This window comes from Periplaneta americana, chromosome 10, assembly GCF_040183065.1.
Source record: "Periplaneta americana isolate PAMFEO1 chromosome 10, P.americana_PAMFEO1_priV1, whole genome shotgun sequence".
NCBI lineage: Eukaryota > Metazoa > Arthropoda > Insecta > Blattodea > Blattidae > Periplaneta > Periplaneta americana.
The window spans coordinates 86,118,011-86,144,689 of NC_091126.1; the positions used below are offsets into that span (position 1 = coordinate 86,118,011).

Below are 26,679 nucleotides of genomic sequence, written 5' to 3' on the forward strand. Positions count from 1 at the left end.
ATTACAAAACATAAAATACGCGAAAATTCCCGTGAAAAAAATTGTCATTGATGAACTACAATATTTTAACACTAGCCACAACTAAAAATCGTTTTTTGCGTTTATTGCTAGTACCAAGAAACCATGGCTCTGATCATAATTTACCATATGTGTTCTTAAACTGTGTCCAACATGAGCAATGACAACTAACACTGACAAGTTAGTGAAAGAAAATAGAATTTAAAATTCCAGAAGGGACAATGATAATGATCAATTTTTTTTCTTCATAATTTGTTGCTTAAAATTTTAACAGAATAATTAACTTTAAGGGGGAAAGGAACTGGCCAACCTACTCCATTCTCTACTGGCTTAACTGCCTCATGAATGACACCTTATTGATGTCACTTATGATGTTCCAACCTGTCTTTGGATAGTTGACTAAGCAAACAAATTTACTTTCAGTCTTGTAACAGAAAGGATAGTGTGTTGGATATATTATAAATAAAAACAAAGAAATGGTTTCCTTATATACAGAGTAGTTCATGAAGATGAACCGCACTCTATAAATCATTTGGAGCAAAAAATATCATAGGAACATAGATTCAATTATCGTTAATTTTCATTTCTAAAATTGCATGCTTTGTAGTGTGAACCAGGTTTGTAACTTTTTTTTGCATATTAACACAAACAGTAGAACATACTCTAAGGGCAGTGAGTGGGGTTCTGCTGCGACATTAAAAAGGGGAGAGTGGTATAATAGGTCAGATTGGTAACATGATCTGTCGATCAGTAGGTCCAACATCCGCACTGCCAATCTTAGATAGGAAGATGTCACTTTCAAGTTCAGGTGATGCACAATGGTCGGAAGACATCTCTCTGACACGAAAAATTAGAAGAACCACTCTGATTTTGAAAAAATTACATCGTCAGATGTTCTTTTTGACGTTCTTGATCCAAATATTAACTTATTTTTTCACTACTGATACACATTTCTGAGTATGGATTCACCTTAGTCAAATTTGAATTTTCTTAATTGTTTGAGATAGATTTTTGAAAATTTGTACACATATCATATTGCATATAAATAATCTCTGTACAAAATTTCATCTAATTTGATTCAAAATTATATTAATTATTAAAATTTTTGTCAATTTAAATTGAATTGTATTTCGAAAAATCACTATTTCTCTTACAAGAAAACAAACTTCTTACCTAAAATTTGATTCACGTACATTTTAAACTCTCTGAAACTTGCTATTTACTTTTTTCACATTTATTCTTCAAGTGCTAAGAAAAAATTATTTTATATATTCAAATATAAAAAGAGGTAAAAATTGTAATGTCTAGCAAAAAAAACCCCTCTTAAATCTTGAAGTTTAAGAAAATTCTTGATAAGTTTTGTTAAGTGCACTTAAGACCTATAAAAAATGATGCACATAGTACAAAATTTGAAGGAATAGCAGAATTTTCAGTTTAAAAAAAAAAAAGAAGAAAAGAAAGAAAATGAAGAAAAGTGAGTTTAAAATTCGGGATCACACAGTGTGCAACCTTTTAATTCAATAATTAAATATCGACCAAAGCAGCTGAATGAAGCAGCCTATCTGCCTGCATGACAATTTGTGGAGACGTTCTCTGAAGCATATACAGTAAAAGGAGGCAAGACTTATCCTGTGACCTTATCATGTGCCGCGTCTATATCACCAATGGGTATGGAGGAGGAATATAAGGTCTTAGTCTGAACTGAACTTCCGGGTCTGTAGATTCATGTAATATTAATGACCATCGTCCCTCACAAGCCAAACTCTCTGTTCGCCTAACCTTTCCCTTCTCGCGCAACTCACATACCAGGTCTCACCTCCTGAACTATACACTTCTTTAAGTTAAAAATTAGAAATTGAATTTTTTCTACAAAATTGAAAAAATTTCACATCAGTATCCTTAACAATCATATAGAAACATTCTAATTAATTTTTGGTAAACATTCTCTGTGAAACTTAGCACGGATTCATATCAACAAACTGGATTACTTTTTCTATCAAAATCTGTAATAATAAAATAGCTTTCCGTCTTCATTTTTACTGTGATAGAAATTTATTAAAATCTCGAGAAATCATTTTATAAAAGTAAAAGTGTTCCTTTAGTGGTGCACAGTAAAGCTTTTTTTTTAGAAAATTATATATAAACTGTCTAACAGTATCACAAAACAAAATATATGCATATATTTCTCATGAATAGGAATAAGAAGTAAAGTAACCAGTACCACAAAAAAAAAAAAAAACAACAAAAAAAAAACAAAAACAAAATCTGTGTTTTCACTGAAAAATAGTAGGATTTTCAACTTCTTTAAAAATGATAAAATACAATTATTTTGTACAAAGGTAAAAAAATTAACGACTAGTTTATGTAAATACAGTAGTAATTTGTTTCTAAAAAAATAACATGTAATAAACGTGTAAATTGTCTAGTAGAAATAGGTATGAGTTAGACACAATTTATTATAACAGTAAAGAAAATCTCTCAGAACAAAATATATCACTTTATGAGACACTTTTTTCACATTCGTGATTTTAATTGGAATGTAAATCTAGCTGTAAATTATCTATAAAGTGTATTACAAAATCAAAATATTCCATTCGGTTTACTAGAGAAATCATACAGAGCATAAAGATCAAGAAAAAGGTGTGCTGGAAATGGGAAAAATATAAAAATATTATAATAATAAGTTTAGACAAATCCAATCTGATTTAAAAGCAATATTAATGAAGCATACAAAAATTGTATTATACTACAGAAAGGAGGATTTAAATAATAATATAAATAACTTCTGGTCATATCAAAAAAGCACACTTTTAGCACATTCAAGTGAGACTAGTTATAAATTAAATCATAATAAGTATTATCCCAGACATATTTCTAAAGCATTCACCCAATATTTTTCCTCTGTTTCTGAGAAATGTAATTTTGGCTATAATATTTCACAACAGGAGTTTGAAGATAATTCAACTTTATCTAATTTAGATGTTCTAAACATTACAAACGTATCTGTTGAATTAGTAAAAACTGTGATTATGAAAAAACTAAAGTTGAAAGATCAAGTAGTTATTCATGTCTTCCAGAAAAATGGAAAATTTCGACTATTATCCCTCTCTCGAAAATAATTGGGTCATATTTATTGCTTTTAGAGAACTCAGAAGTTTATTACCGCCATCATATAAGCCTGCTATCGGTACCTATCTTGAGCAAGATTAATCCAGTCTCTATCATCATATCCCACCTTCCTCAAATCCATTTTAATATTATCCTCCCATCTATGTCTCGGCCTCCCCAAAGGTCTTTTTCCTCTGGCCTCCCAACTAACACACTACATGCATTTCTAGATTCATCCATATGTGCTACATGCTCAGCCCATCTCAAATGTCTGGATTTAATGTTCCTAATTATGTCAGGTGAAGAATACAATGCATACAGTTCTACAGTGTGTAACTGTCTACATTCTCCAGTAACTTCATCCCTCTTAGCCCCAAATATTTTCCTAAGCATCTTATTCTCAAACACCCTTAACTTCTGCTCCTCTCTCAAAGTGAGACTCCAAGTTTCACAACCATACAGAACAACCGGTAATAACTGTTTTATAAATTCCAACTTTCAGCTTTTTTGAGAGCAGACTGTATGACAAAAGCTTCTCATAGAATAATAATAGGCATTTCCCATATTTATTCTCTGTTTAATTTCCTCCCGAGTCTCAGTTATATTTGTTATTGTAGCTCCAAGATATTTGAATTTTTCTACCTTTCAAAGGATAAATTTCCAATTTTTACCTATATTTCCATTTCGTACTATGTTCTGTCACGAGATATAATCATACACTTTGTATTTTCGGGATTCTTTTTTTCTCGCAGGAGGGCCCACAGGCAAGCACCACAGCCTTAAGCTTATTGTACAAGCTCCTTATATTGGAATGATTGTTGAAATCCACTTAGAATCACTCTTCAAGCGCATGATTAACTGCATGGTGTCATCATATCGATTCAGTCACAGCATCCAGTTCTGACTGGAGACCTGATCCTCCACCTTCCTGTGATGTTGTTCTGCGGCCTCCTCAGATCGATGGCATCTGTTTGCAATTCATGTGCTTGAATTTGCTGCATCCTTAACCAGAAAAACATGTCGCAGTTGATTCCACGACTTACCAAGACACAATCTGTCCAAAGGAGCTACACTACTCCAGTTGCTAACAGTCCGCTTAAAAGCTCCTGTGCCTTCGCTGGAAATGTGCAGTTCCCACAGACAGATGCCGCCTATAGGCAGATCCTGGAACCACATCTGCCATGTCCTCCTGGTCGACCTGTAAGCTATTAAGATGTTTAATGGAATTATACTAATGAAGGCGAAATGAGTCTGAGGTTCAATGCTCAAAGTTACCCAGCAATTCTGCTTCGAGTGGCTGAGAAAAAACTCAGGAAAAACCCCAACCAGGTAACTTGTCCCAAAATTTCTTGCCTTTTTACAACTAGAAGCAATGTCTGAGCAGTTACCCTGACTATTACACTTTTACTACGTCATACTACTTTTGACCAATAAAACGGTACGAAAGGACATCTTTCAACTAATCATGGCTGCTTATCGCACAATTTTATCGCGTCCCTAGCATTTGTTTCTTTGTTTGCCAACATTTCAAACTGCGTTGGTCTGGACGTCAAAAAAAGAAACAGAAAATTACAAACCACTCCAGTCGATGAGCAGCACTTTCAAATATGACTCGCATTGGCATTCAAGAACAAGAATTAATAAAGATCACTGGTCATAGCTATGCATCTTCCCTGAAATCCTATTTACAAATAAATGAAGAGCTGCATTCGGAAATCCTGAATAAGTTGAGGAATACACCATGTACATCGAGTTCCACTTCTTTTACACACACGTCTAATATAACATCATCTGTACCACCAACAACTAAAACATTCAAATTAGAAAATTGTACTCTCAATAACTGTTTCTTTTAAAATTATTAATGTTTATTTTTTATTTCAACATCGTTAATTAAAGCTTTTCTTGTTTATTTCATCATCCCTAATTAAAACTTTTGTAACACTTGTTTATATTATTTAGGTTATGTTATAGCTTCTGCTATATGATATTATGAATAGTCACGTATCAGAGATTGTTTAATACTAAGATTTATTGAAAATCATCTGTCAAGTCACGTTGATTACTGGGATCCGGATAACTGAAGTGGAATGCAACTTTTTAATAAAAATTAAACAATCAACAAAGCCTTCTTGACTAGTAACCTAGATCGTATAATATATGATCTAGGCTAGTAACCGTCCACAGAGTTCAATGAAGATTCCATAGTTGGCACAACTGATAACAAGAAAACAGCTAATCACAACACACTACTGCCATCTAGCATGCATCTAGTGTAATATTTGTAATGTTGAGATGGTACAATAATACGTTTGAAGACAGTTTTTTTTTTTTGGCAAGTCAATTAAATATTTTTTTTTTGCATTGGAGTACTTCGTTACTTCTAATCGTTATATACTTTCTTCTAATCGTGTAATAGTTAATTAAATCCCACTTGAGTTTTGATTTTCTCTAGATAAATCAAAACCTCTAGTGAGATTACTGTTGATAAAAAGTATATATTTTTCTAAAAAACGTATTTATGAGCAAAATCTGAAGACTAGAAACTAAAGAGTTCATTTATGACTATAGTAGAGAGCAAAGATATTGGTGAGTCGTACATAGCACGTTTTTGCACGTAGCAGCCCCTCTCGTCTAACCTGTCCAGTGTGATGACTGACTGGCAGTGTGTCGGTGTGTTCGAATGTTAGTAGTTGCTTACAAGCCAATTGTTGTGAAGAGAGAGTAGTCATCATAGCTGTTGTCAGTCCACTGTGTACATATTCAAACAGTATTTTTCAATACTAACAGTGAATTTACTTCTGTGTCTAGCTGAGCGACATGTCTAGAAAGGGAGTGAAAGGAATTTACAAATATTTAAAAAAACTTAAAATATGTGAGGACATTAAAAGTGTTATATCTGGAACTCAGAGAGCTGCTGCAGCATGTGGAGTTTCTGAGCATACAGTTCAAAGAATTTGTGCAGAAGCTAAATCAGCAGAACAAACAATAAATATGGAAGTGCCAGAGCCATCTTTTTCTTCTCCCAAGAAGAATGTACCACATAAGAAGGTAGTCACTGAAGTTGATGATTTCGAGAAGAAAGTGATTTGTGACAGTTCAAGGATTCTACGAAAAAGGATTGTATCTCACCAGAAGTAAGGTAACGGAAATTATGAAACAAAAGATCAACTTTGCCGTTTCAAAATGGTTGATGGACAGAATTCTGAAAGATCTTAGTTACCGTTGCAAGAAGTGCTATCACAATAGATGCTTTTTAATGCAGAGAAACGACATAGTTGCATTGAGAATATGATTTGTGAGAAATATGCATTTCATTAGACAGGAGGTACCACCACGACAATCATTTATGTCATTCCAAGCAGTACATTTGGCAAAATTCGACCTCAACACGTGGGCTTAAGGTATCTGTTGGGAAGGGTTCGCGGCTGATTGTCTCTCATGCAGGTTCAGCACAGCATGGGTTTATTGAAGAGGCAATGCTTTTATTTCAGGTAAAGAATTCTGGGGACTACCACGACCAGATGAATGCCAGTGTTTACAGAATGGTTTGTGCATCTGCTGGAATGTTTAGAAGAAGGTTGTGTCATTGTGATGGACAATGCTAGTTACCATTCTGCATTAGTGGAGAAAATTCCTTCTTCTAACTCCAGGAAGGCAGACATTGTGTCATGACTCAAGACTAAAAACATTGCTCACGATCCTTCTCATACAGTTCCTGAATTGTTGCATATAGTGAATCAGCATAAGTCCATGTATAGGATGTATGAAATTGATCAGATCGCTTTAAATATGGGACATGAAGTAGTAAGGCTTCCTCCTTATCACTGTCAGTACAACGCGATCAAGTTAATGTGGGCGCAAGTGAAAGGAGAAGTTTAATTCAGAAAATGACAGTTCTGGCGATGACTTTAGTGCAGGTAGTGAAAGTGAGGATGGTATGTGAAGTGAATAATTCCAAGATGTACTAAATGAATGGTTTCATGAAGTGATTAATGATTATTAATAACTACTATAGCAATAAATAATTAAATTGCATTGTTATAAAGTTTTGTATTTCTTATGTCATTCATTTAAAAAATACGAATGCTATTCCGTATCAGTATTGTTATAAAATCATTATATATCAGTACTTTGTATGATAACAAATGAAGTGTTCACATGTGCTGTTATATAATGCAATTACACATAGAAATGACACTACATAATGTCACACAGACAGTGTTTATATATAGATACTATTTCGATGTTACAGACTTTCGGTTACATAGCGAGGAGTGAACAATGTTTCGGAAGCAACCCTTTGAAGAATGTTTATAGTTTAAGTAGGGGTGGAACGTGGGATGGGTTAGTATGAAGGGGAATACCTCCATCCGCCAATATTCCTGCTCCCTACTATAAACAATGGGACCAGAAAGAGGACACGAAACTGAAAAGATTTTCTTAAAACTCTGTGCAACTTTCATTAAATTTAATGTGACAGTTCATTTAACAGGGGCCCATAAACTTCAGATAATGAAAAGAATAGTAAGCAGGTACTTGTTCTACATGTAAAATATAATAGTACTTACCCATTACTACAATATAATATTCAGATGAAAATACATAGTTTCTTCTTCACCGAGAAATCACAAGGAGAATCCCTTGTAAAATAATGCATAAAAAATCAGGGTGATGGAAGAAATAACAGTCAAAACTTTGCAAGTTTTGTTATGTCACATGACAAAGGATGTAATGTACACAGATTCGTGAAACTCGAAGAGTGCCAAACAAAACAAATAGAGTTTAAGATGGTTTCTTTCAACTGTGAAAAGCGACTTTCTTTCTCCCCACTACATTTGATTCCTCGCTCATAGTGCATTGACTTCACCTGACTGCCTCCCCTCCAACTCTCACTGCACACTTGGTGTCTAAGGGATGGAAGTGAACTACTGTGCCTTTCAAATGGGAAGCAGTTTTCTCAACAGCCAATGAAAAGCAAATACAGGCACAAAAAATATTTCTCCCCCTCACTCCCTCCTCCCCCTCTCTCTCGATCTATCTCACTCCTGTTGCCCTTCTCATTCTACAAATGGCAAGCACATTAACATAACCTTTACATTGTTGTACGTACTGCAATAATATTTTTTGCTGAAACATGCTTACTCTAAGAATAAATTATATTAATCACCTAGTATTTTAATCCAGTGGAACAGCTAAGGGCTCATCATCTATTTTGCTATTGTTACTATCATCACTGTCTTCATCAGTATGAAGTTTGTCATTGTCCTTTCCACCAGAGTCTTGTAAATTTATAATATTGAACTCTAAAGTTCATCTCGTCCTATTTCTCTCATGAAGTCATCCCCCTGTAGTTTTTCTGTCTGGCATACGCAGGATTATCAGTCTTTCTGTGTAACGTTGTCTATTTCTATATTAGTTAGTATTTTCATATCTTTCAAATTAAAAGTCCTGTTTCATTTTGCAACTCCCCACTTTACCTGGGACCACACAAGTTACACTACATTGTACTGGCAATGATAGGGGGGGCAATCGTATGACTTCATGTCCTCTTTCATTTGCAAGTTGATCAAGCTCGTACATTTTATCCTAGTTTTAGAATAGTAATACGTGTTGTAAGAGCTCAGCTTTTGTTTCATTTACGGAAAATTGAATTTCTTTTTGTTGTAAGTATTTAATCAATCACTTTTTCTACTATCAATGCTAGAAATTTTGTTTAAAGTCACTGAGCGATAAGGGGCATTGTCCAATATTATTATGCTGCCCTCCTCTAAGTATTTTAGAAATCTGTTCAAAAGCCAGTCCTTAAATACTGCAGCTGTCATTTCTTCATGATAATCGAAAGTTGATTTTGACCAAAATACTCATTTGCTCTCAGGTATGAAACCTATTTTTGGGGACCTGACATGGCAAACAATAATTGAGGGGTTTGCCGGAAAAAGGGCGTATACGTCAATATGGTGAATTGAGATACAGGCAATCTAAGATTTTAAAACACACCTGAATAAAATGTTATACAGATAATGAACAAAATTATATATTAAATTAAAATCTTAGCGAGTATAAATGTTTTGTAGCATTTAGGCAATTTATATTATTAAATTTCCTTATATTTGTACCATATAAAACTTCGGTCTATACACCCTTTATCCGTATAATGATTTGCTTAGGGGATTTAATGTAGATTTCAGATTTAAATTTCACACGGAATTGAAACAAAGACACATTTTATGACATTTATTATCTACTTCTAAAGTAATTTACATTATTTCAGATATACTGAGTAGACATTAAGTACGCAAAGCAAAATCTCTGAATATAACAGAAAAAGAAAATCTCCATTTTGTGTGAACATAAATAAATAAAATTTATTCTTTGTATAATCCTGATAACAATAAGCCCAACAATCCGAATATTGCAACAAATCTCTTTATAGAAACAAAATATTTCCGTCTGAATCTAAGAGTTTCATAAGTTTGTTTACTCTTAAAGCAAGGACAATAATGAACATAAAAAGTAGTCAAACGAAACAACTGGACTGACTAAATTGAACTATATATATTTGCTTAGTCTCTACCAGAAGAAAACACACACAGTACAGTATGCGGTAACGCGCAGCACTAGCTCTACTTGCAGACTGACTGAGTAAATCGCGCACGCACGCAGCCCTGTCCTGCAGGTATGTACAGTACAATCAAAACAAAATTTCGCTACTATAATTAGCGAATTATTCACTACATTTTAAACCGTTTTCCTGAAGAAGGGCGTATAGGTCTATCCACCTTTCTTCCGGCAAACCCCTCAATTAAGCTCCCTTTCCCACACGTGGTGCCTTGAGTCCACCATTTATAGAAGAATCTTGCAAGATTAATTTTAATGTATGATTTCGATTTATCCAAGCCTCATCTAAGTAAAATATTGGTCTCTTGTCGCCAAAAATTCTAATTTGATGCCTTGAGCACAGGAATTTTAATCTTACAGCCACAATGTCTCCTCTCTCCATTAAGAACTTGTGTCCATCGTTCATCTTTCTATATCGGAAGCCTAAACTTTGCAATATTCTGAAAGTGGACATATTACAGCCTCTTATGAAATTCTGATTTCCAAAGCATGGGTAATTTTTTGTATGGTTGGAAATTTATCTCTGTCATAAAAGTGAAAAACAATCCTTCAAACAACATTTGTGTCAAAGTCATTTAAGTCTGTAATCCTCTTTTGAGGTCCGATGAGTTTTCTATGTGACATGAACACAGGCACACTATTATCATCAGATTTCTTAGCCTCAACACAGATGCAAGACACTATAGCTTTTGTGTGTGCCTCAAGCCTCTGCTGTTAAGTTTTGACTTTGGTGGAAGTCAAGCTTTTGTCTCTTTTCCTCTTTAGAACATTTCTTAAAAAATTATAATCACTAATAATTGTCTTTCAAACCTGACTTCACATTACTTGGTCTTTCTGAACTACTGTCAGTGCAATCACCACTACTTGTACTTGGTTTTGCTCACAGGCATCAATAATAATTAACACACTCACAAAATAATGCCATCACATTAGATTTTCTTTACACCCACTTGTCAAAGCATATAGAGACTGACTGACAAAGTGAGTATGCAGAAAGAAACAGGAGGTGATGTGTTATTTCTAAGAATCTGCCTTGTTTCAACATGTTTATATTAACACGAGAGAAGGTTAAAATATTGGTGCAGTCAGTTACATGTTAAGTAAGAACAGTGTGTATGATAAAAACTACAAAGTTAGAGAAATATGGTTTGGACAAACGGAAAAATTTCAGTATACAGTTACCTCACTGGCAACAATTAATCGCAAACCATTAAAAAAGAGCAGATTTGTCTGTGTTTGTAGAATGCACATCATCATGCTTACGAAAAGGCACTTTTCAGTTCCAATAATTTATTTTGTGTGCACAAGTTGGAATTTTGGGGGAAGAGGGGAAGGAAGTTCTGACGTTTATCTGGATGGACATGTTCAGAAATTTTCTGTGCATTTGATTTTTCCGTCAATTTATATGAGATGATAATATTGACAACGTCGAAAGCTCCTGGTTGGATGGTGATCAGGAGCTCACCACGGGCAAACAACTTCCCATTTGGAAGCAATAATAGCAAACAAATGGTGCTTCCACAATAATGAAATGAGAAGATGACTACTGGTTTATAACGTTCAATTGTCAAGAATTAAAATATATAATTAATGCATCTGTCCCTGTCTAAACTAGGGAGAGACCAAACCCTAACTTAACAATAAATGCTAGAAAATTACTAATACAGCAGTGCTTACCTGAAGGACACTATTCATGAAGCAAGTATTTCCCAGATTACAGAGCCCACATAGGCCTGGCGCAGCACGACTTTCGCTTGGGTAACTATATGGACTAAATCTCGCAGTACTGAAAATACAAAATTTATACCAAATTACACAACAAAATCAACTATTGTGGCAAATAATATTCCAAAAGCTACTCAACAAATAAATGGATAGGCAACATAAAATATAGCTATGGGACGAATATCAAATTAAATAAAACGATTATTGAAAATTTAATTGTTTCCTCTAGTTTATTCATTCATCTAAAACTAATTCACATTGAAAATAATTACAATTTTGTTATTTCGAAGAATGAGAAAGAAAACAAAAATTTCACATCCTGCCAAAAAGAGGATATACATACACTTCCAAAAAAAAAAATAATAAAGATGATAGGTACACTCACAGAAAGAAAAAATGACTGGCTTAAAGACATTTACATGGCAGCAATTTGTTAGTACAGCTGTACCGAAATTTTGCATCATATTGTCTTTATGATTCTGTTTACTGTTTTCCCTCCCATGCCTTCAGAACGAACCTATCCTTGTTCTGCCGTCATTGGTTTCTAATTGAGATACTAATATATCTCATGAAACTTCCAAATACACAAATTTAACAATGAATCATTTTCCAGGTGCCAGCAATGATCACTGCACATACATGTGGAAAGGACATCGTCAAAGGACTATAATCGAAGTGTGTGGTAGCTCAGTGGTATAATGTTTGACTTCCAAACAAAATTTATCATGTTTAGGTCCCATTCATTACTTGATATGAGCAGCATCGTTTCAAAATGTGTTATGTTCCTCAATTCTAATTTTACATGAAGTAATAAAAATGCTCCTCTCTTAAAGTGTTTTAAATATTTAGAAGAATACTGATCTTGCCCACAGATTACAGTGTGTTCACAATATCTGAGTTCGTTTCGTTGTAACAATAGAAAATTCGATGATGTAACACTGTCACTAGAATTGTTGTCTTGGAATCCACTTAAAGAAAGCAGACTCTTCAACTCCCTCTTATTACTGTTTAAAATCATCCACACTTCCACACCCTCTTACCTAACATCTCGTTTTGTTTAACCTTCACTACCTCGAACCCAAAACATGTACTTTCTCTCTATTCCTCTGCACAGAACATCCTTCTACTCATCATCTTTCAGCATATCGATTCTACGCCTCTGGAATTCTCTCCCTGACTATGACAAAGACTGTCAGACAATATCAAAATTCAAATTTAAATTAAAGAAACACATTCTAGTTCATGGAATTGCTTGTTGAACACCTGTCAGGTTGCGCAACTTTGGATTAACACATAACATATAATAAATATTGTAGCTATGCTTTTTGTAAAATTCACAATTAATATGTAATGTATTTATTATTATTATTATTATTATTATTATTATTATTATTATCATTATTATCATCATCATCATCATCAGTTATCACTATCATCATTGCTATCTTTGTTTTCTTTCTTTCCTCTTGTATTAGCTCAATGAGAGTTCTATAGTGTTATTTTGATCCTGTTAACACACTATAGGGCTTTAATTTAATTTGTATTATTTTCATCAGTGTTTGTACTTTTTGTATTTGTGTGTGCTATCTGGTAGGATGGAAGAGAAGGCCTTATGGCCTTAATCCTGTCAGATTAAATAAATAAATAATAAGAATGAAGTGCCAACGTATTAATATAGAAATTTAGATCTAATATTAACCCCTTCAGGCCTGGTGTACATTATAGTGTACATTGTTTCTTTTCTTCTTTTTTGGAATGTCTTCGATAGGCCTACTTTTAAATATTTTGAAGAATCCAGTGTGATAGAAATGGAGAATATTATTTTTGAAACACTTCTACACCTGAATTAAAAATAAGATTTAAAATTTTGGGGCCCCAGGGGTCAAAATTGTCCCCTAATTTTGATTTTCTATGAAGACTTGATTTGTGAATTTTGGATCCCCAGAATGATTGTGAGACCAGTTTTTTTTTTTTTTTCAATTTCTTTTAAAATATAAATTCAGGTCTGAAGGGGTTAATAAAATCTGACATGTTCTACATCACATTGCGGAGCAATTTTCTTTTAAATTGTTACTTAATATGTTTTGAAACAACACAATGAATTTAATACATTTTGATCCATACTTTCTTTTACAAAGTAATGCAGTAGTGTGACAAAATCATCATGTCATCTTATGATACTGAAGGTATTCGCTTTGTCGCATGCTTTGTCTTAAAAGACAGCAATATAACTGTATGACTACTCAGCACTCAGGCAGGGATGTAGAAAGTGTTACAGTAAGAAACGGATTATAGTTGTAGGGAAAATCACAGTCACACAAATGAGACAGTTTATGTTTAAGTGCCTGAGATATGTTATGTACAACAAGGGTAAAAACATGTTAGAGTTGTTCATCTCGCCTCTCTGAGTAGCGCACCTCGCCATTCATCTTGCCATGCATCTCGCATCTCACCTCAGCAGAACATAGTGAAGCAGTTCACCTCACCACGCTTCTCGCCATTTAATATGGTGGGAAAAATTTAATCAGCCACTTAGTTCCTTTCAGAGAACACAACGTGATAAACATTAATATATGGGTTGTAAGAAACACACCAGACTTGGTGAATTGTGTCACTTGTGTCAGCAGCTAAAGACATTTTCAGATAGATCATACAAATAATGTCTCAGTCAACTTTCAATTATATCTCGACCCCCCAGAATCTAAAACCCACATACATAAGCAACCATTTACTGCTGAAAAGAGATTGGTAGTATCTCTCAGGCAACAATTATATCTAATAGGAATAATGTACTATAATTCAATTGTAGCAATATGGGATGAAAATAAATACAAATAAGACGAAGACCATGGTATATGAAGAAAAATAAAGAAGATAAACTTTCGAATTAGAAATGAGGCAGTAGAGCAAGTGGACAGCTTCAAATAATTGGGGTGTAGTATAAGCAGAACATGAGCTGCTGTCAGGAACTCAAAAGAAGGATAGCAATGAACAAGGAATAGAAAAAAGGAGCATCTTCTGTGTACCTCTGGAAAAAGAACAAAGGAAGAGACTGGTAAAGTGCTTTGTGGAGTGTGGCATTGTATGGGGCAGAAACATGAACATTACGACGAAGCGAATAAAAGCATTTGAAATGTGGATATGGAAAAGAATGGAACGTGTGAAGTGGACAGACAAAATAAGAAATAAAGCTGTGTTAGAAAGAGTGGTTGAAGAAAGAATGATGCTGAAGTTGATCAGGAAGAGGAAAAGAAATTGGTTGGGCCACTGTCTGAGAAGAAACTGCCTACTGAAGGAAGCAATGAAAAGAATGGTGAACGGGAGAAGAGTTCATGGCAGAACAAGATATCAGATGATAGACGACATTAAGATACAAAATGGATAATTAATTTTAGTTTATTAACAAGATTTGAACAAAGGAATAATATAGCATGACTTAAATATTGATATGATATATGATATGATATTTATTCCACCAGCTTACATCGGTAGTCATGGCTCTTCACATTTCTGCATACAGTGCCATCACTCTCTTGGATACATATTCTGCTTACGCTTATTCAAACATCCAGCTATTACACATAAATGACCCTGATCACTTTTCTATCACGTCTCTCACCTCTGTTTCCCTCCCGTTTTTTTACTTATCCTCCCTTTCCCAGTTATCTATCTATTCTATCTTATTCTTACTAATCTCATTTAACTACACAATCACTTCTCTCTATTCCTTATTAACTGTTTCCAACATTGTTTACATTAAGTTCAACTCTTTCTTAGATGTCAACTTATTTATTCACTTGAATCACTAATGTTCACTGACCACTTATTCCCACTAATCTAATCTATATATTTTCAGACGAAGTAGTTTCTACACTTTCATTACATTTCCATTCCTACGTTCTTTATTATATTTTTATCACTACTTACTCATAATCACTCCCTGGTTATTACTTGTATCTTATCCTTTTTTACTATTATTCCCTTGTCTTATCGTCTTTTCGTCATCATCACCATTTTCACTTAATCACTTTCCTAAGTTTGTCACTTATGCATACTATTTTCACTTTATCACTTTCCTATGTCACTCATACACCAACCTCATAAGTTATAACTTTTCTGTCCCTTACTTCTTGCCATTGATGTACCTCTAATCGGTGTCGCTAATGTTACTTAATCCCTTCCAGTTCTTGCAGAATCTTTACTTCTTATCTTAGTTTCTTCTTCATCTGTCGATCCCTTTTGTAATTGCTGACCCATATTTGTTCTTCCAGCCGGATTCACTGAACTCTTTTTGCTGTTCTCAGCTCCTGTATGCCGTCCTTCTGTTCTCCCCTGTCTACCTGATCCCGTCATTATTTTAGTGCAAGTATCTTGTTTCTTCATCACTCGTTTGTTCACATCCTCGTCTGCTGTTGTTGCTGCGCTTTGCATTACTCTAGTTGCTGGCCTCTCTTCCTGGTTCATGAGATTCGCTGACTGTTCCATTCCATCGCTTGCTATTCTTTCCTGTGTGATGACCTCTCCACCTTCTAATTTTCCAAATACTTCTCCCATCGTATGTTTTACTATAATGTTCCTTATCTCCTCCTTCATATCTTTTTTTTTTCATGTCATTAACATTTGTCCCTATCTCTGTATGGTTCAAATTTTCCAAACAGAATTCCATATCAAACATCTTTCCACTTACCTTTAATTTGTCTCCATATAATGTAGCGAAATGACCATTTTTCCTTGCAGCCTTCATAAAAGGAATCAATATTCTTTTCCTTCATTTTACTTCATATTCAAAATTATGTTCCAGTCTAATATTTGAGCTTTTAAAGTACTTTCGTTTGCTCAAAATGGTTTCTTTTGCCATTATACTTGAGAATTTAACTAAAATAGGTCTACTACATTTTTCCAGATTCTGTATGCTTCTTTTACTTGTCCATCACTCACATCAATCCTGAACCAATGCCAGCACACTTTCATTACAGTCTCGTATGTTTCCAATGCCTGTTCCTTCTTCTTTTCTTCAATTCCAAAAAATATTAAATTCTTTCTTCTCTCATCTTTTTCTAGATCAGCAGTCTTCAAAACACTGCATGCTCAGGCTAGCATCTCTTACCCATGGACAAGACATAGCCCTAGCATGCAATCATCGCTGCTGGCGGGTATGCTGTCTCTCTATCCCTTGTGCACGACGGAGCAGAGTTCCTTACCCTCCATGTACTCTACCCATTTCAGCAAGTGCTGACGACCACTGTTCTAGATATTTCACCTTACTTTTCATTAGGTCATTTCCCTTCTGTAGAGTTTCCAACTTTTTGTAGATCTCTTCAATGTTTGCTTCAAGGTTTGCCACTGCTTGATTATTTTCTTCAATATTCACCATTATTACACTGTTATGCGATGTCAGTGTCAATCCCTCTACTACAATATTTCCTCACTGCCGAACTCCCTCGCACACTTGTATACTGATCTGCTGTTCGCTGTGGATTGAGATGACTTAAATATTAGTAATGGGTTAGATGTGTTTAATATCCTGCCACGGTAAAAACACATTATAGGCCTGTATGTTCTCAATTACCCCAAAAATAGAACTATTTACATAAAAAATGTTGTAGTACGAAACAGGAAAGTACAGTATTATGTTTGCTATATTGAAATGAAAAAAGAAAAAAGATTGATTTATTTATTTACTATATAGTTCCTCTTAAAATAAATAATATGCGTGCTTTTTCGTTGTTTATTTTATTACAATTATTATAAATTGATTAAAAGACTTGAACAAGTGAAAGAATGCCACTGCCTTCACCTGATTCCTTCCCCCAACTGTTGCTCCACAATTGGGGCCTAAGGGACAGGACTGAGCTAGAAAGAAAACTGTGGCTGCACCATTGTGCACTGAGATGACGACTAATGAGCTAAAGCTTTCTCACTATTTGATGACAAAACATCAGACACTTCTGGTTTAGAGCTTCTTTCTGTATCATAAAACAAACGAAGGTGAGAAAAGTGTGGTTACATAAGATTTTATAGACTCTGTATCTGTGACAGTCTGTATGGGGAAAATCCTAACAGCAAATAGTCAAGAACAGCACTGACATCTCAATTACATGGTCAAAGATATGGAGTGGCGGCCACGAGTAGGAAAATGCATGGAGCTCAATTTAACACTCAAGCAGACCACCCACTAGCTGTCTGCATTCATTGTGTCCTTCACAGCCATAATCTTACTCTGAGTTCAGCCAGCAACATTCCAGCTGTCAGAAACTGCTTGGGAGCCACTGAATCCATACATAAATTTCTTCAGCTCCCCAAATGGCAGGCTATTCTGCAAGAAGCCATAGCTGAAGTATTACCAGAGGCAAACGATTCCAAATTGAAAAATACTGTCGAAACACATGGAATGAATGTCACCAATCTGTGTCAATTACTGGGAGCTTCAAGAGGGTGTGAAAGAAGCGTTGGAAAAAATTTCTCTGCTGTGAGAGACGAAAGTGGCAGCAGAAGCATTTCAACTAGTACAATTAAAAAATTGTCTGCTAAATCCTTCTAACATACCAAACCTTTTTAACACTCCTGAGCAGGTCTCTTCAGTGAGAAGACTTGCACCTGACTGAAGCTGTGCACCTTGTACAAAATTCCATAAAGGAGGGAGTTGGCCAGTGAAATGTTCCGCAATATATTTGAGAAAGCAAAGCCTCTTATTAAGGACTCTTGACATCGTTCTTAGTTTTCCACGAATAAGCAAGAAGCAACAACACTGAAGCAACTTCGAAGAGAAGTACCAGAGGAGTATTACTGTGCTACTATGTTTATATCATTTTTGGATGAACTTAACAGTCACAATGAATCTAGATATATTAATAGTGACGATATTCTTAGCAATTTCGACTGTCTGTTACCTCAGGGGCAAAGGCACAGAACTCTGTACTGAACTTATATTAGTCCTCGAATTCATCTGTGAAGATGAATTTATAGTAGCTGAAATCAAAATGTGTTGAAGAAAAATCGTAGATAGCAGAGGAAGAAGAAAGAAAGAGAAGACTATCTTTCATACACTGGATGTTTTTGAAGGAAGTGAAGAATTACTCTGTGTAAGGAAACTTTTAAAAATCCTAACCATATTGCCTCAGTGACAGAAGAAACATCATTCTCCATCCTACACTGGCTAAAAAGATATCTTTGAAATTCCATGCCAGAAGAATGACTGAATGGCCTAACTTTGTTGAAAATCCACAGATATATCATTGTGCCCAGTTTAGAGGTCGTGGTTGACTTTATCAACTGTTACTATGTCAATAGAACAAAATAATGTAATGTGTACAACTTATAATCATTTTGTCCTCATTCAGTTTCCCCCAAGACTACTCTATTGTGTCGCTCTAAATTTGTAATTAATTAACACTTTATAAAAAATGTTATTAGTAGGGCCCGGATGTTTATGACCTAAAAATGTTAGAAATATGCAAGCCTTTATGACCTAAAAAATGGTGAAAATATGGCTAATAATATAATCTAAAAACAAAATTTTTGGACACATTTTCAAAATCTTACTATTTTTTAAATTAAAATGTTATGAATACTTCAAAAACTTAACACATTAATAAATAATAATATTAATCTTTATTAATAAATTTTTAAATTTATTTAATTAAACAAGAGATAACACTCAATACTACACAAAATGAAACAAATGTTTCATCACGATGGACAGTCACAAAGAATTACAATAACAAATCAGATACATTTTAAAGTTTTCAAATAAAAATGATCTATTTTCACTCAGCATTGATTTGTATCAGGAGAAAGACTGCTCAACATCGCAGAATGTTATTGGACCATATTTGAAGTAAGTCAAATCATTACTGTTGAATTCAGGCTCACCTTCCTGGAACGTCGCCAGCTTACCACTCTGAATGTCACCAATCTTGCAGAGTGTAGCGTACCCCTCATTCTGACCTAGCACACACTGTAGTTTTGCATTAACACATTCACCAACTTTACCACGTGCAGCCTTTAACTCACTTTTTACATTTGTCACAAGTTGAAGAGTATCACAGAGTTTAACACCAGTTTCTTCTAATTGTGTGATTGTTGTTGATATTACACTGACTTAATATAAGTGAGGTGCCCGGTCAGTGTCGAACTTGAAAACAGTGTCTTGGAAGTTTTGATGGAGTAAGCTTCACCTTCGTTGAACTCATTGACAACATCTTCGATAACAATGTAGTTGGTGCAATAGTAGTTTGCAGCATTAAGCCACGTTCTCCAATGTGTGAGGATGGGTTGGGAAGGCTAAGAAACAGAAGAGGCAATTTACTTGAATTTCTGCACTCGAAGTGGAGCTTTCATGAAGATCTTTTTTATCGTTGCAATTAACTTGTCCACATCAGGGTAGTTTCCCGAATTTCTTCTGCAACCCTATGTAGTGCATATGCAATGCATCTTACATATATCATATTTTAGGGTAGAGAAGCTGCAGACTTTGCCAGCTTTCACCACATAAGGAGCTGCATCAGTTACTAGAAGAAGAACATTTTCTTTCTTCACTCCCTCAGGCCACAACAGATTTAATGTGTTGTCAAAGGAAACAGCAATATTCGAGTGGTTAGTCCTCTCCAATGCTTCACAGGAAATAAGTTTTTCTCATGGTTGGTCTTCCCTTAAAACACCAACAACAATGTTTGCTACATATCTCCCTTCAGCGTCTCTGGTTTCACCCATAGAAACCCAGATCTTGTTATCAGTGACACAGGATCGTATCCTATTTAAAACATCTTCATTGTAAGTGGTCACGTAGTTCTTGCGAAATGTTAGGAAAGTGCTGATTAGTGTATTTCTGAGGAAAACTGCAGAAGTGCTGATTATTAACTTTCTCCAGCAGTATATTAGCAAACATGATCATTGTACATAAATCCTTGTTAAAATCAGACATTTTGCTTGTGGTGGACTATGACGAAATCTTCTGAAGCAGGAGTTGTTGGCAGTTCTCTGATGCAACATTTCGAACCAAATTGGTTTTTTTTTTTTTTTTTGCTGTACTGCAGTGCTGTTGCACATTAAATCGCTTTTTAGATTTTACTTTAACTTCGCACAGCTTACAGAAGAGAACTGTGCCATCTGTACTGAAATATTTATCTCCAAACTCCTGTACAAATGCTAGCAGTTTTTCTCTTATCAAACTGTTAGTTTTAGGCATGATAAGCTGAGAGTACTGAGATCGCGATGGAGCACACCACCATACAGCAAAATCTTTTCAATAACTGAGGAATGATCGTTCCTTTCAATCACCACTTCCCCTTGGCATTCCCTTGAAGACACTTCTACCTGCTAAAGTTATTTACAGAAGCAGTTGACCTTGGCATGAAAACTGACAATAGCCATCCTAATTTCTCCGTTCACTTTCTTCGCATTTGTCCCTTTTTATAAATCTCTCTCTTTCTCCTAATTCACAGCAGTATACAGAGTGTTTCAAAAATACGGGGCATAATTTCAGGTATGTATTTCCCACATGTAGACAATCAAAATAGTTCATTACAACATGTGTCCGGAAATGCTTTATTTCCGAGTTATGGCCTTCACAACATTGAAAATCACCGGAACGTTTTTCTTTCCGCAGGTCGTTGCCATCAAAGGAGACATTAAGAGGGCACTCTGACAGTTCATTCCGAGGCGAAGGTTACATTCAGTGTTGTGTAGGCGTTAGACTGTGCGACATGTATTCAAATCAAGAGCTGGCAGAGATACACTTCATGTACGGTAAGGCGGACGGTAATGCTGCGCTGGCTCGTCGTTTGTACCAGGAGAGGTACCCACAGTGACAATGTCCAGATCGGAAGACATTTGTACGTCTCCATTACCGTCTGTGCGAGCATGGAAAATTTAACTCTCCTGGTTTGGGAAGGGGACAACCAAGATCTACAACTCCAGAAGTACAGGAGGAGATTCTGGAGGCTGTGAACATGACTCCTTATATCAGCACACGAAGGGTAGCATTGCAAGTCAATGTTCCTCATATGACTGTCTGGAGACTGTTGAAAGAGTATCAATTGTATCCTTATCATTTGCAACGTGTACTCGCCGGTACTTGGATCGAAGGTTTCCTGATCGATGGATAGGTAGAGGTGGCCCAATTGCTTGGCCTCCAAGCTCACCTGATCTGAACCCTCTCGATTTCTACTTGTGGGGCCATTTAAAATCATTGGTTTATTCGTCTCTGGTGCCTGATTTGGAATCCCTTCAGAATCGAATTGTGGCATGTTCTGAGGACATACGCAATACTCCTGGAGTTTGGGATCGTGTTCGCAGGTCAATGAGACATCGATGTGAGGTCTGTATTCAAGCAGGAGGTGGACATTTTGAACATCTTCTGTAATGACAACGACCTGTGGAAAGAAAAACGTTCCGGTGAACTTCAATGTTGTGAAGGCCATAAATAGGAAATGAAGCATTTCCGGACACGTGTTGTAATGAACTATTTTGATTGTCTACATGTAGGAAATACATACGTGAAATTATGCCCCGTATTTTTTAAACACCCTGTATATTTTGTGAAAGCATTTTTAGAGGAAAAAATGCTGAGAAATTAAAAGCAACAATTCAGGAGTGTTCAAAACCCATCTCTGAGACAGTTGTACGCAAATAAATGAAAATGAAATAAAAAGACAAAAGCATGGAAAAAAATATGAAAAATGATTGAAAATATGACCATAATATGAAAAATGACGGAAAAATGACAAAAAAAAACTTAAAAAAGCGAAAATATGACATTACATGACCAATGAAAATTGCATAATTCTAAACAAATTAGATGAACTCATGTTTAACTTATACTTGCTATGGAAAAATCATAAAGAAAAAAAATATGACATGTCATAAAACAACCAGGCCCTAGTTATTAGCAATAAATTACTTCATGAAAAAATTATGTTTTATCACCCTTCAAGCTCCCCCTTTAAAAATTCTGTGCACAGCCCTCAAATCGAATATTTAGGAATAATGTTAGCTGAAAATAACGATAATGCAACTGAAATTAACTTCAGACTAATTATAGTGAATTGATGCTATAATGCAATTGAAGGGGTACTGGAGTCTCGAAGAACATCAAGAAATACCAAAATCACAAATATATCGAACTGTTATAAGACCTACAGAGATGAGAAATGGTTTGCAGAACAGAAAAACAATTCTGAGAATTATTATTTATTGCCCAAAGAGAGAGGATGGTGAATAAGAACATGGAAGTGATACAATTGTATAAGTATCCAGAAATAGCTGCGGAAATTAGAAGATACGAATAGCATAGATTGGACATCTTACAATAATGTATGATGGAAAAATGTTTACACAAATTTTCATCAGAAAACCTAAGGAAAGAAGGAAGTGTGTTGATCAAGATTTAGATTATTATATCAGAACAGATTTATGGAATCTGTTTGTCAATAAACTGAGAATGAACTTCAGTGATAGAAAACAGTGGATTGGCATCATGGGCATATATTCTGGGTGTGTTTGGCGTATGGTGCACACCCAGTACAAATAAAATACTTTAATTACTTTTACTATCTTAGTTTAAACATTTCAGTAATCTTGTACACAGGTTGTTTGTATTAATATCACTTACCTTAGAGGCAAGTGTTGCCAACTGGACCACTGAGTGGGCGAGGGGACAATACCATACTCTGCTCAGTAGTGAGAGCTGGTGTTGAATATGAAATCAGTTGAACGTTCCTTTCCTGCCCTGAGGATCAATGCCTACTTTTGAAGCACTCAAGATACAAGAGAAGTTGAGTGACTTAAATCTGTTGTCATTTGAAAAAAAGTGTTGCCCAACTTAAAACATATTCCATACAGACATTTCATGATAATGTCATTGAGAAGTTCGTGATGCAGGAAAGAAAAGTGAAGCTGATGTTCAAATAAAAGCAGATAAAATTACACGTTTCGATTACTATAATGTATAACATTCATAACATGAATAATTATTATTTGATGTATCAAAGTAAATTTAATTTGACTACACTGACTACATTTTGAATAAGGGTTTATAATGCAATAACATGATATTATTCATCTATAGACTAAAGCTCGCAAATAACTTTTAAGGAATGATTAAACCATATTTCTTCAGGACAGCAGACACCACTGGATGGCATCTATAGGAAGGCAAATGTCCTAAATCAGCTATTCGCATTATTTTCTGTTACATGAGGCCCTGGATTTGAAATACTTTGTTTACCAGAAGGTCCCGTGCTGTGACATCGTGGTCTAAGGCATCCTTCATAGGACTCGTATTACAGTTCGAGTCCTCATGAGGAAAGAAATTTTCTTATTAAGTTTCACCCAGTGTATGGGACTGGTGCCCACCCAGCATCATGATGCACTTGGAAAGCTACAATAGGTAGTGAAATCTGGTTGCGAAAGCCAGCTATAATGGCTGGGAGATCATCGTGCTAACCACACAATACCTCCATTCTGCTTGGATGATCATCCACCTCTGCTTCGGCAAACATGAGGCCAGCAGCTGGCTGGTTGGTCTGAACCTTCAAGGTCTGTGGCACCACAGATTATTATTATTATTATTATTATTATTATTATTATTATTATTGTTTACCAGAAGGGCAGAATATGATGGAAAATAAAAACTGGGACCTGTGTCACCTTGTCATAATCATTAAGGCGGTCACTGGTGAATTGTTAGGAAAGCATTTGGATAACATAAGACTCTCGAAAGCTTTTATCTAATTTGGACAAATTAATTTGACAGATTAAATCATAAACCATTTTACTGCTTCTCAGTCATTGAACTGATTTAAAAAACAGGGGAATTAACATTATTTGTGGATAAAAATGCCTAAGTCCATTTCTTTGAGCCTTAATATCTGGGTGGTAATTAGATTATTTCGAAAAAAATTTTTCTCAAGCAAAACCATTGGTCGGATATTATTTCATGAAACCAAACTCAATTTACTTGAAAGGAAAGTGTTAACTCTGCAAACATTCAAAATATTCGAAGCTCATTTGCCACAAAACTAAAAAAGTGGACTTAGGCATTTTTTGCATTTGAGCCTCCAATAGGAGTTCTAAAATAAAAGTTTATTTAATACAGCTTACATACCTACTGAAGTATAGAAACGGAGAATGTGGTAAAAAAGTGTAATTAAATATCAATGTTATTTTTGGCTAAATTCCTAATTAATCTCTAACTCGCCATATTATCTATCTCAAAAGAAAAAAACAATATAAAATTCTCTGGAGAATTATAATGAACAGCACTATACTGAAAGGAATTGTCACAATCTACAGGGATAATGATATTGATGTTGATAGCAATGCAACAAATGATGAGTCACAATACACTAACTCTTCCACTGAAAATCTAATTCAGTTGGATAGAGGCTATGCAGTTCAGTCGAACTACTAGATTATTATCAATATAAGAATAAAAAACAAATAAATATATATTCTTGTAATTCTATTTCGGACTTATTATGCAGAACTTTCCCCTCTCTATCTTAAGCATGAGTACACAAAGAATCACTAAGAGCACTTAACTTGGTTGGTCAATGCCATGTGTCATCAACTTTGTTTTTCACGTAACTTAGTTCATACGAGGTGTGTTCTTAAAGTAATTTCCAAAAGGGTGTCGTAAGTAAACGGGAAGATATTTACAAACCATTTTTGCTGCATTGTATTCCCCACACTTCAATTACTTCTCAACATAATCTCCACCATTATTGAGGCATTTATCGAGTCGTGGCACAAGTCTTTCTATCCCCTCATTGTAGAATTCACCTGCCTGCAATGCGAACCACTCCCGCACTGCTGTTTTCACTTCATCATCGCGATCAAAACGTTGACCACCGAGGAACTTCTTGAGGTGCAGGAAGAGATGAAAGTCACTCGGAGCCAAATCCGGGCTGTAGGGGGGGGGATGGTCAATTTGTTCCCAGCCAAATTTCAAGATGAGATTTTGGGTGTCACGAGCTGTGTGTGGCTGAGCATTGTCATGAAGCAACACAACTCTGTCGGTCAGCATCCCACGTCTCTTGTTCTGAATTGCACGACAGAGCTTCTTCAAGGTCTGACAATAGGTTTCTCTATTAATGGTTTCAACCTGAGGCAAGAATTCGATGAGTAGGACTCCTTTTCTGTCCCAAAAAACAGTGCACATGATCTTGCGTGTTGACATGGTTTGTTTGAATTTCTTTTTCCTTGGTGATGCAGTGTGCCTCCATTCCATGGGCTGCTGCTTCGATTCAGGTGTCATGTGAGACACCCAAGTCTCGACACCTGTCACGATATGGTCAAGAAATTCATCGCCTTGCTCACTGTAACGTGTGAGAAAGTTCAATGCACTGGAAGCTCGTTTGGTTTTGTGTTCCTCGGTGAGCATCTTGGGTACCCATCGCGAGCACAATTTTCGATATCGAATCGATCTGTCACAATTTTGTAGAGAATACTCCGCGACATTTTTGAAAAATTCAAGGAAAGCGAAGAAATTATGAACCTCCTGTCCTCAAATTTTTTCATCGACAGCACACACCAAATCGTCATTAATCAAAGATGGCCGACCCGTACGCTGCTTGCCATGCACAGAGACGCAGCCCTCGTTGAACTTCCTAACCCATCTCCTGACCATTCCATCACTAATGGCATCATCACCATACACCTCACAAAGTTGACAATGAATGTCAGCTGGTTTGATGTTTCTCGCATTCAAGAAACAGATAACAGACCGAATCTCACAGTCGGCAGGGTGCTCAATCACTTTAAACATTTCAATTGATCACAACTAACCACACACATGGACTGAAGTTCTGAAACTGCATACACAGCTTGCCTGAGGACTGAAGAAGAAGAAAACATGCATGCGCAAAATAACAATTGCAGCGATGCGATGGCTATAATTGAAAACAGAACTTACTTTAAGAACACGCTACATCTCATCTTCTTTGTGGCTAAAATATTTTTTCTGGGAGCATGTAATACTGAACTTACCATAACTAACAGCGACTGAGTCTTATCATTACAACTAGGCAATGTTTCTCTATTGCAAATGGCTCATGTTCTTCTGGGTGGCTAAAAGCTGCGACCTCCATGAACTAAGTCAAATGAAAAGTGATATAATCCACACAGTATAATAGAGCTCTCCCTTGCCAGAGTATGAATAATATCCCGCCCTCTAAATCCCAAGTGGCCAGGAACCTAGGTAACTGT

General features: G+C 35.5%; 1 protein-coding gene across 2 annotated transcripts in view; it reads right to left on the reverse strand.

Moving 5' to 3' along the window:
* The window catches only part of LOC138707856 (ubiquitin carboxyl-terminal hydrolase 15-like), a 136,535-nt gene that overhangs the window by 69,808 nt on the left and 40,048 nt on the right, over positions 1-26,679 (reverse strand). For both annotated transcript variants that reach the window (XM_069837842.1, XM_069837841.1), the window contains exon 7: positions 11,425-11,533. In XM_069837842.1, coding sequence (XP_069693943.1) covers positions 11,425-11,533 — 109 coding nt within the window. The remainder of the gene's footprint in view (positions 1-11,424; positions 11,534-26,679) is intronic.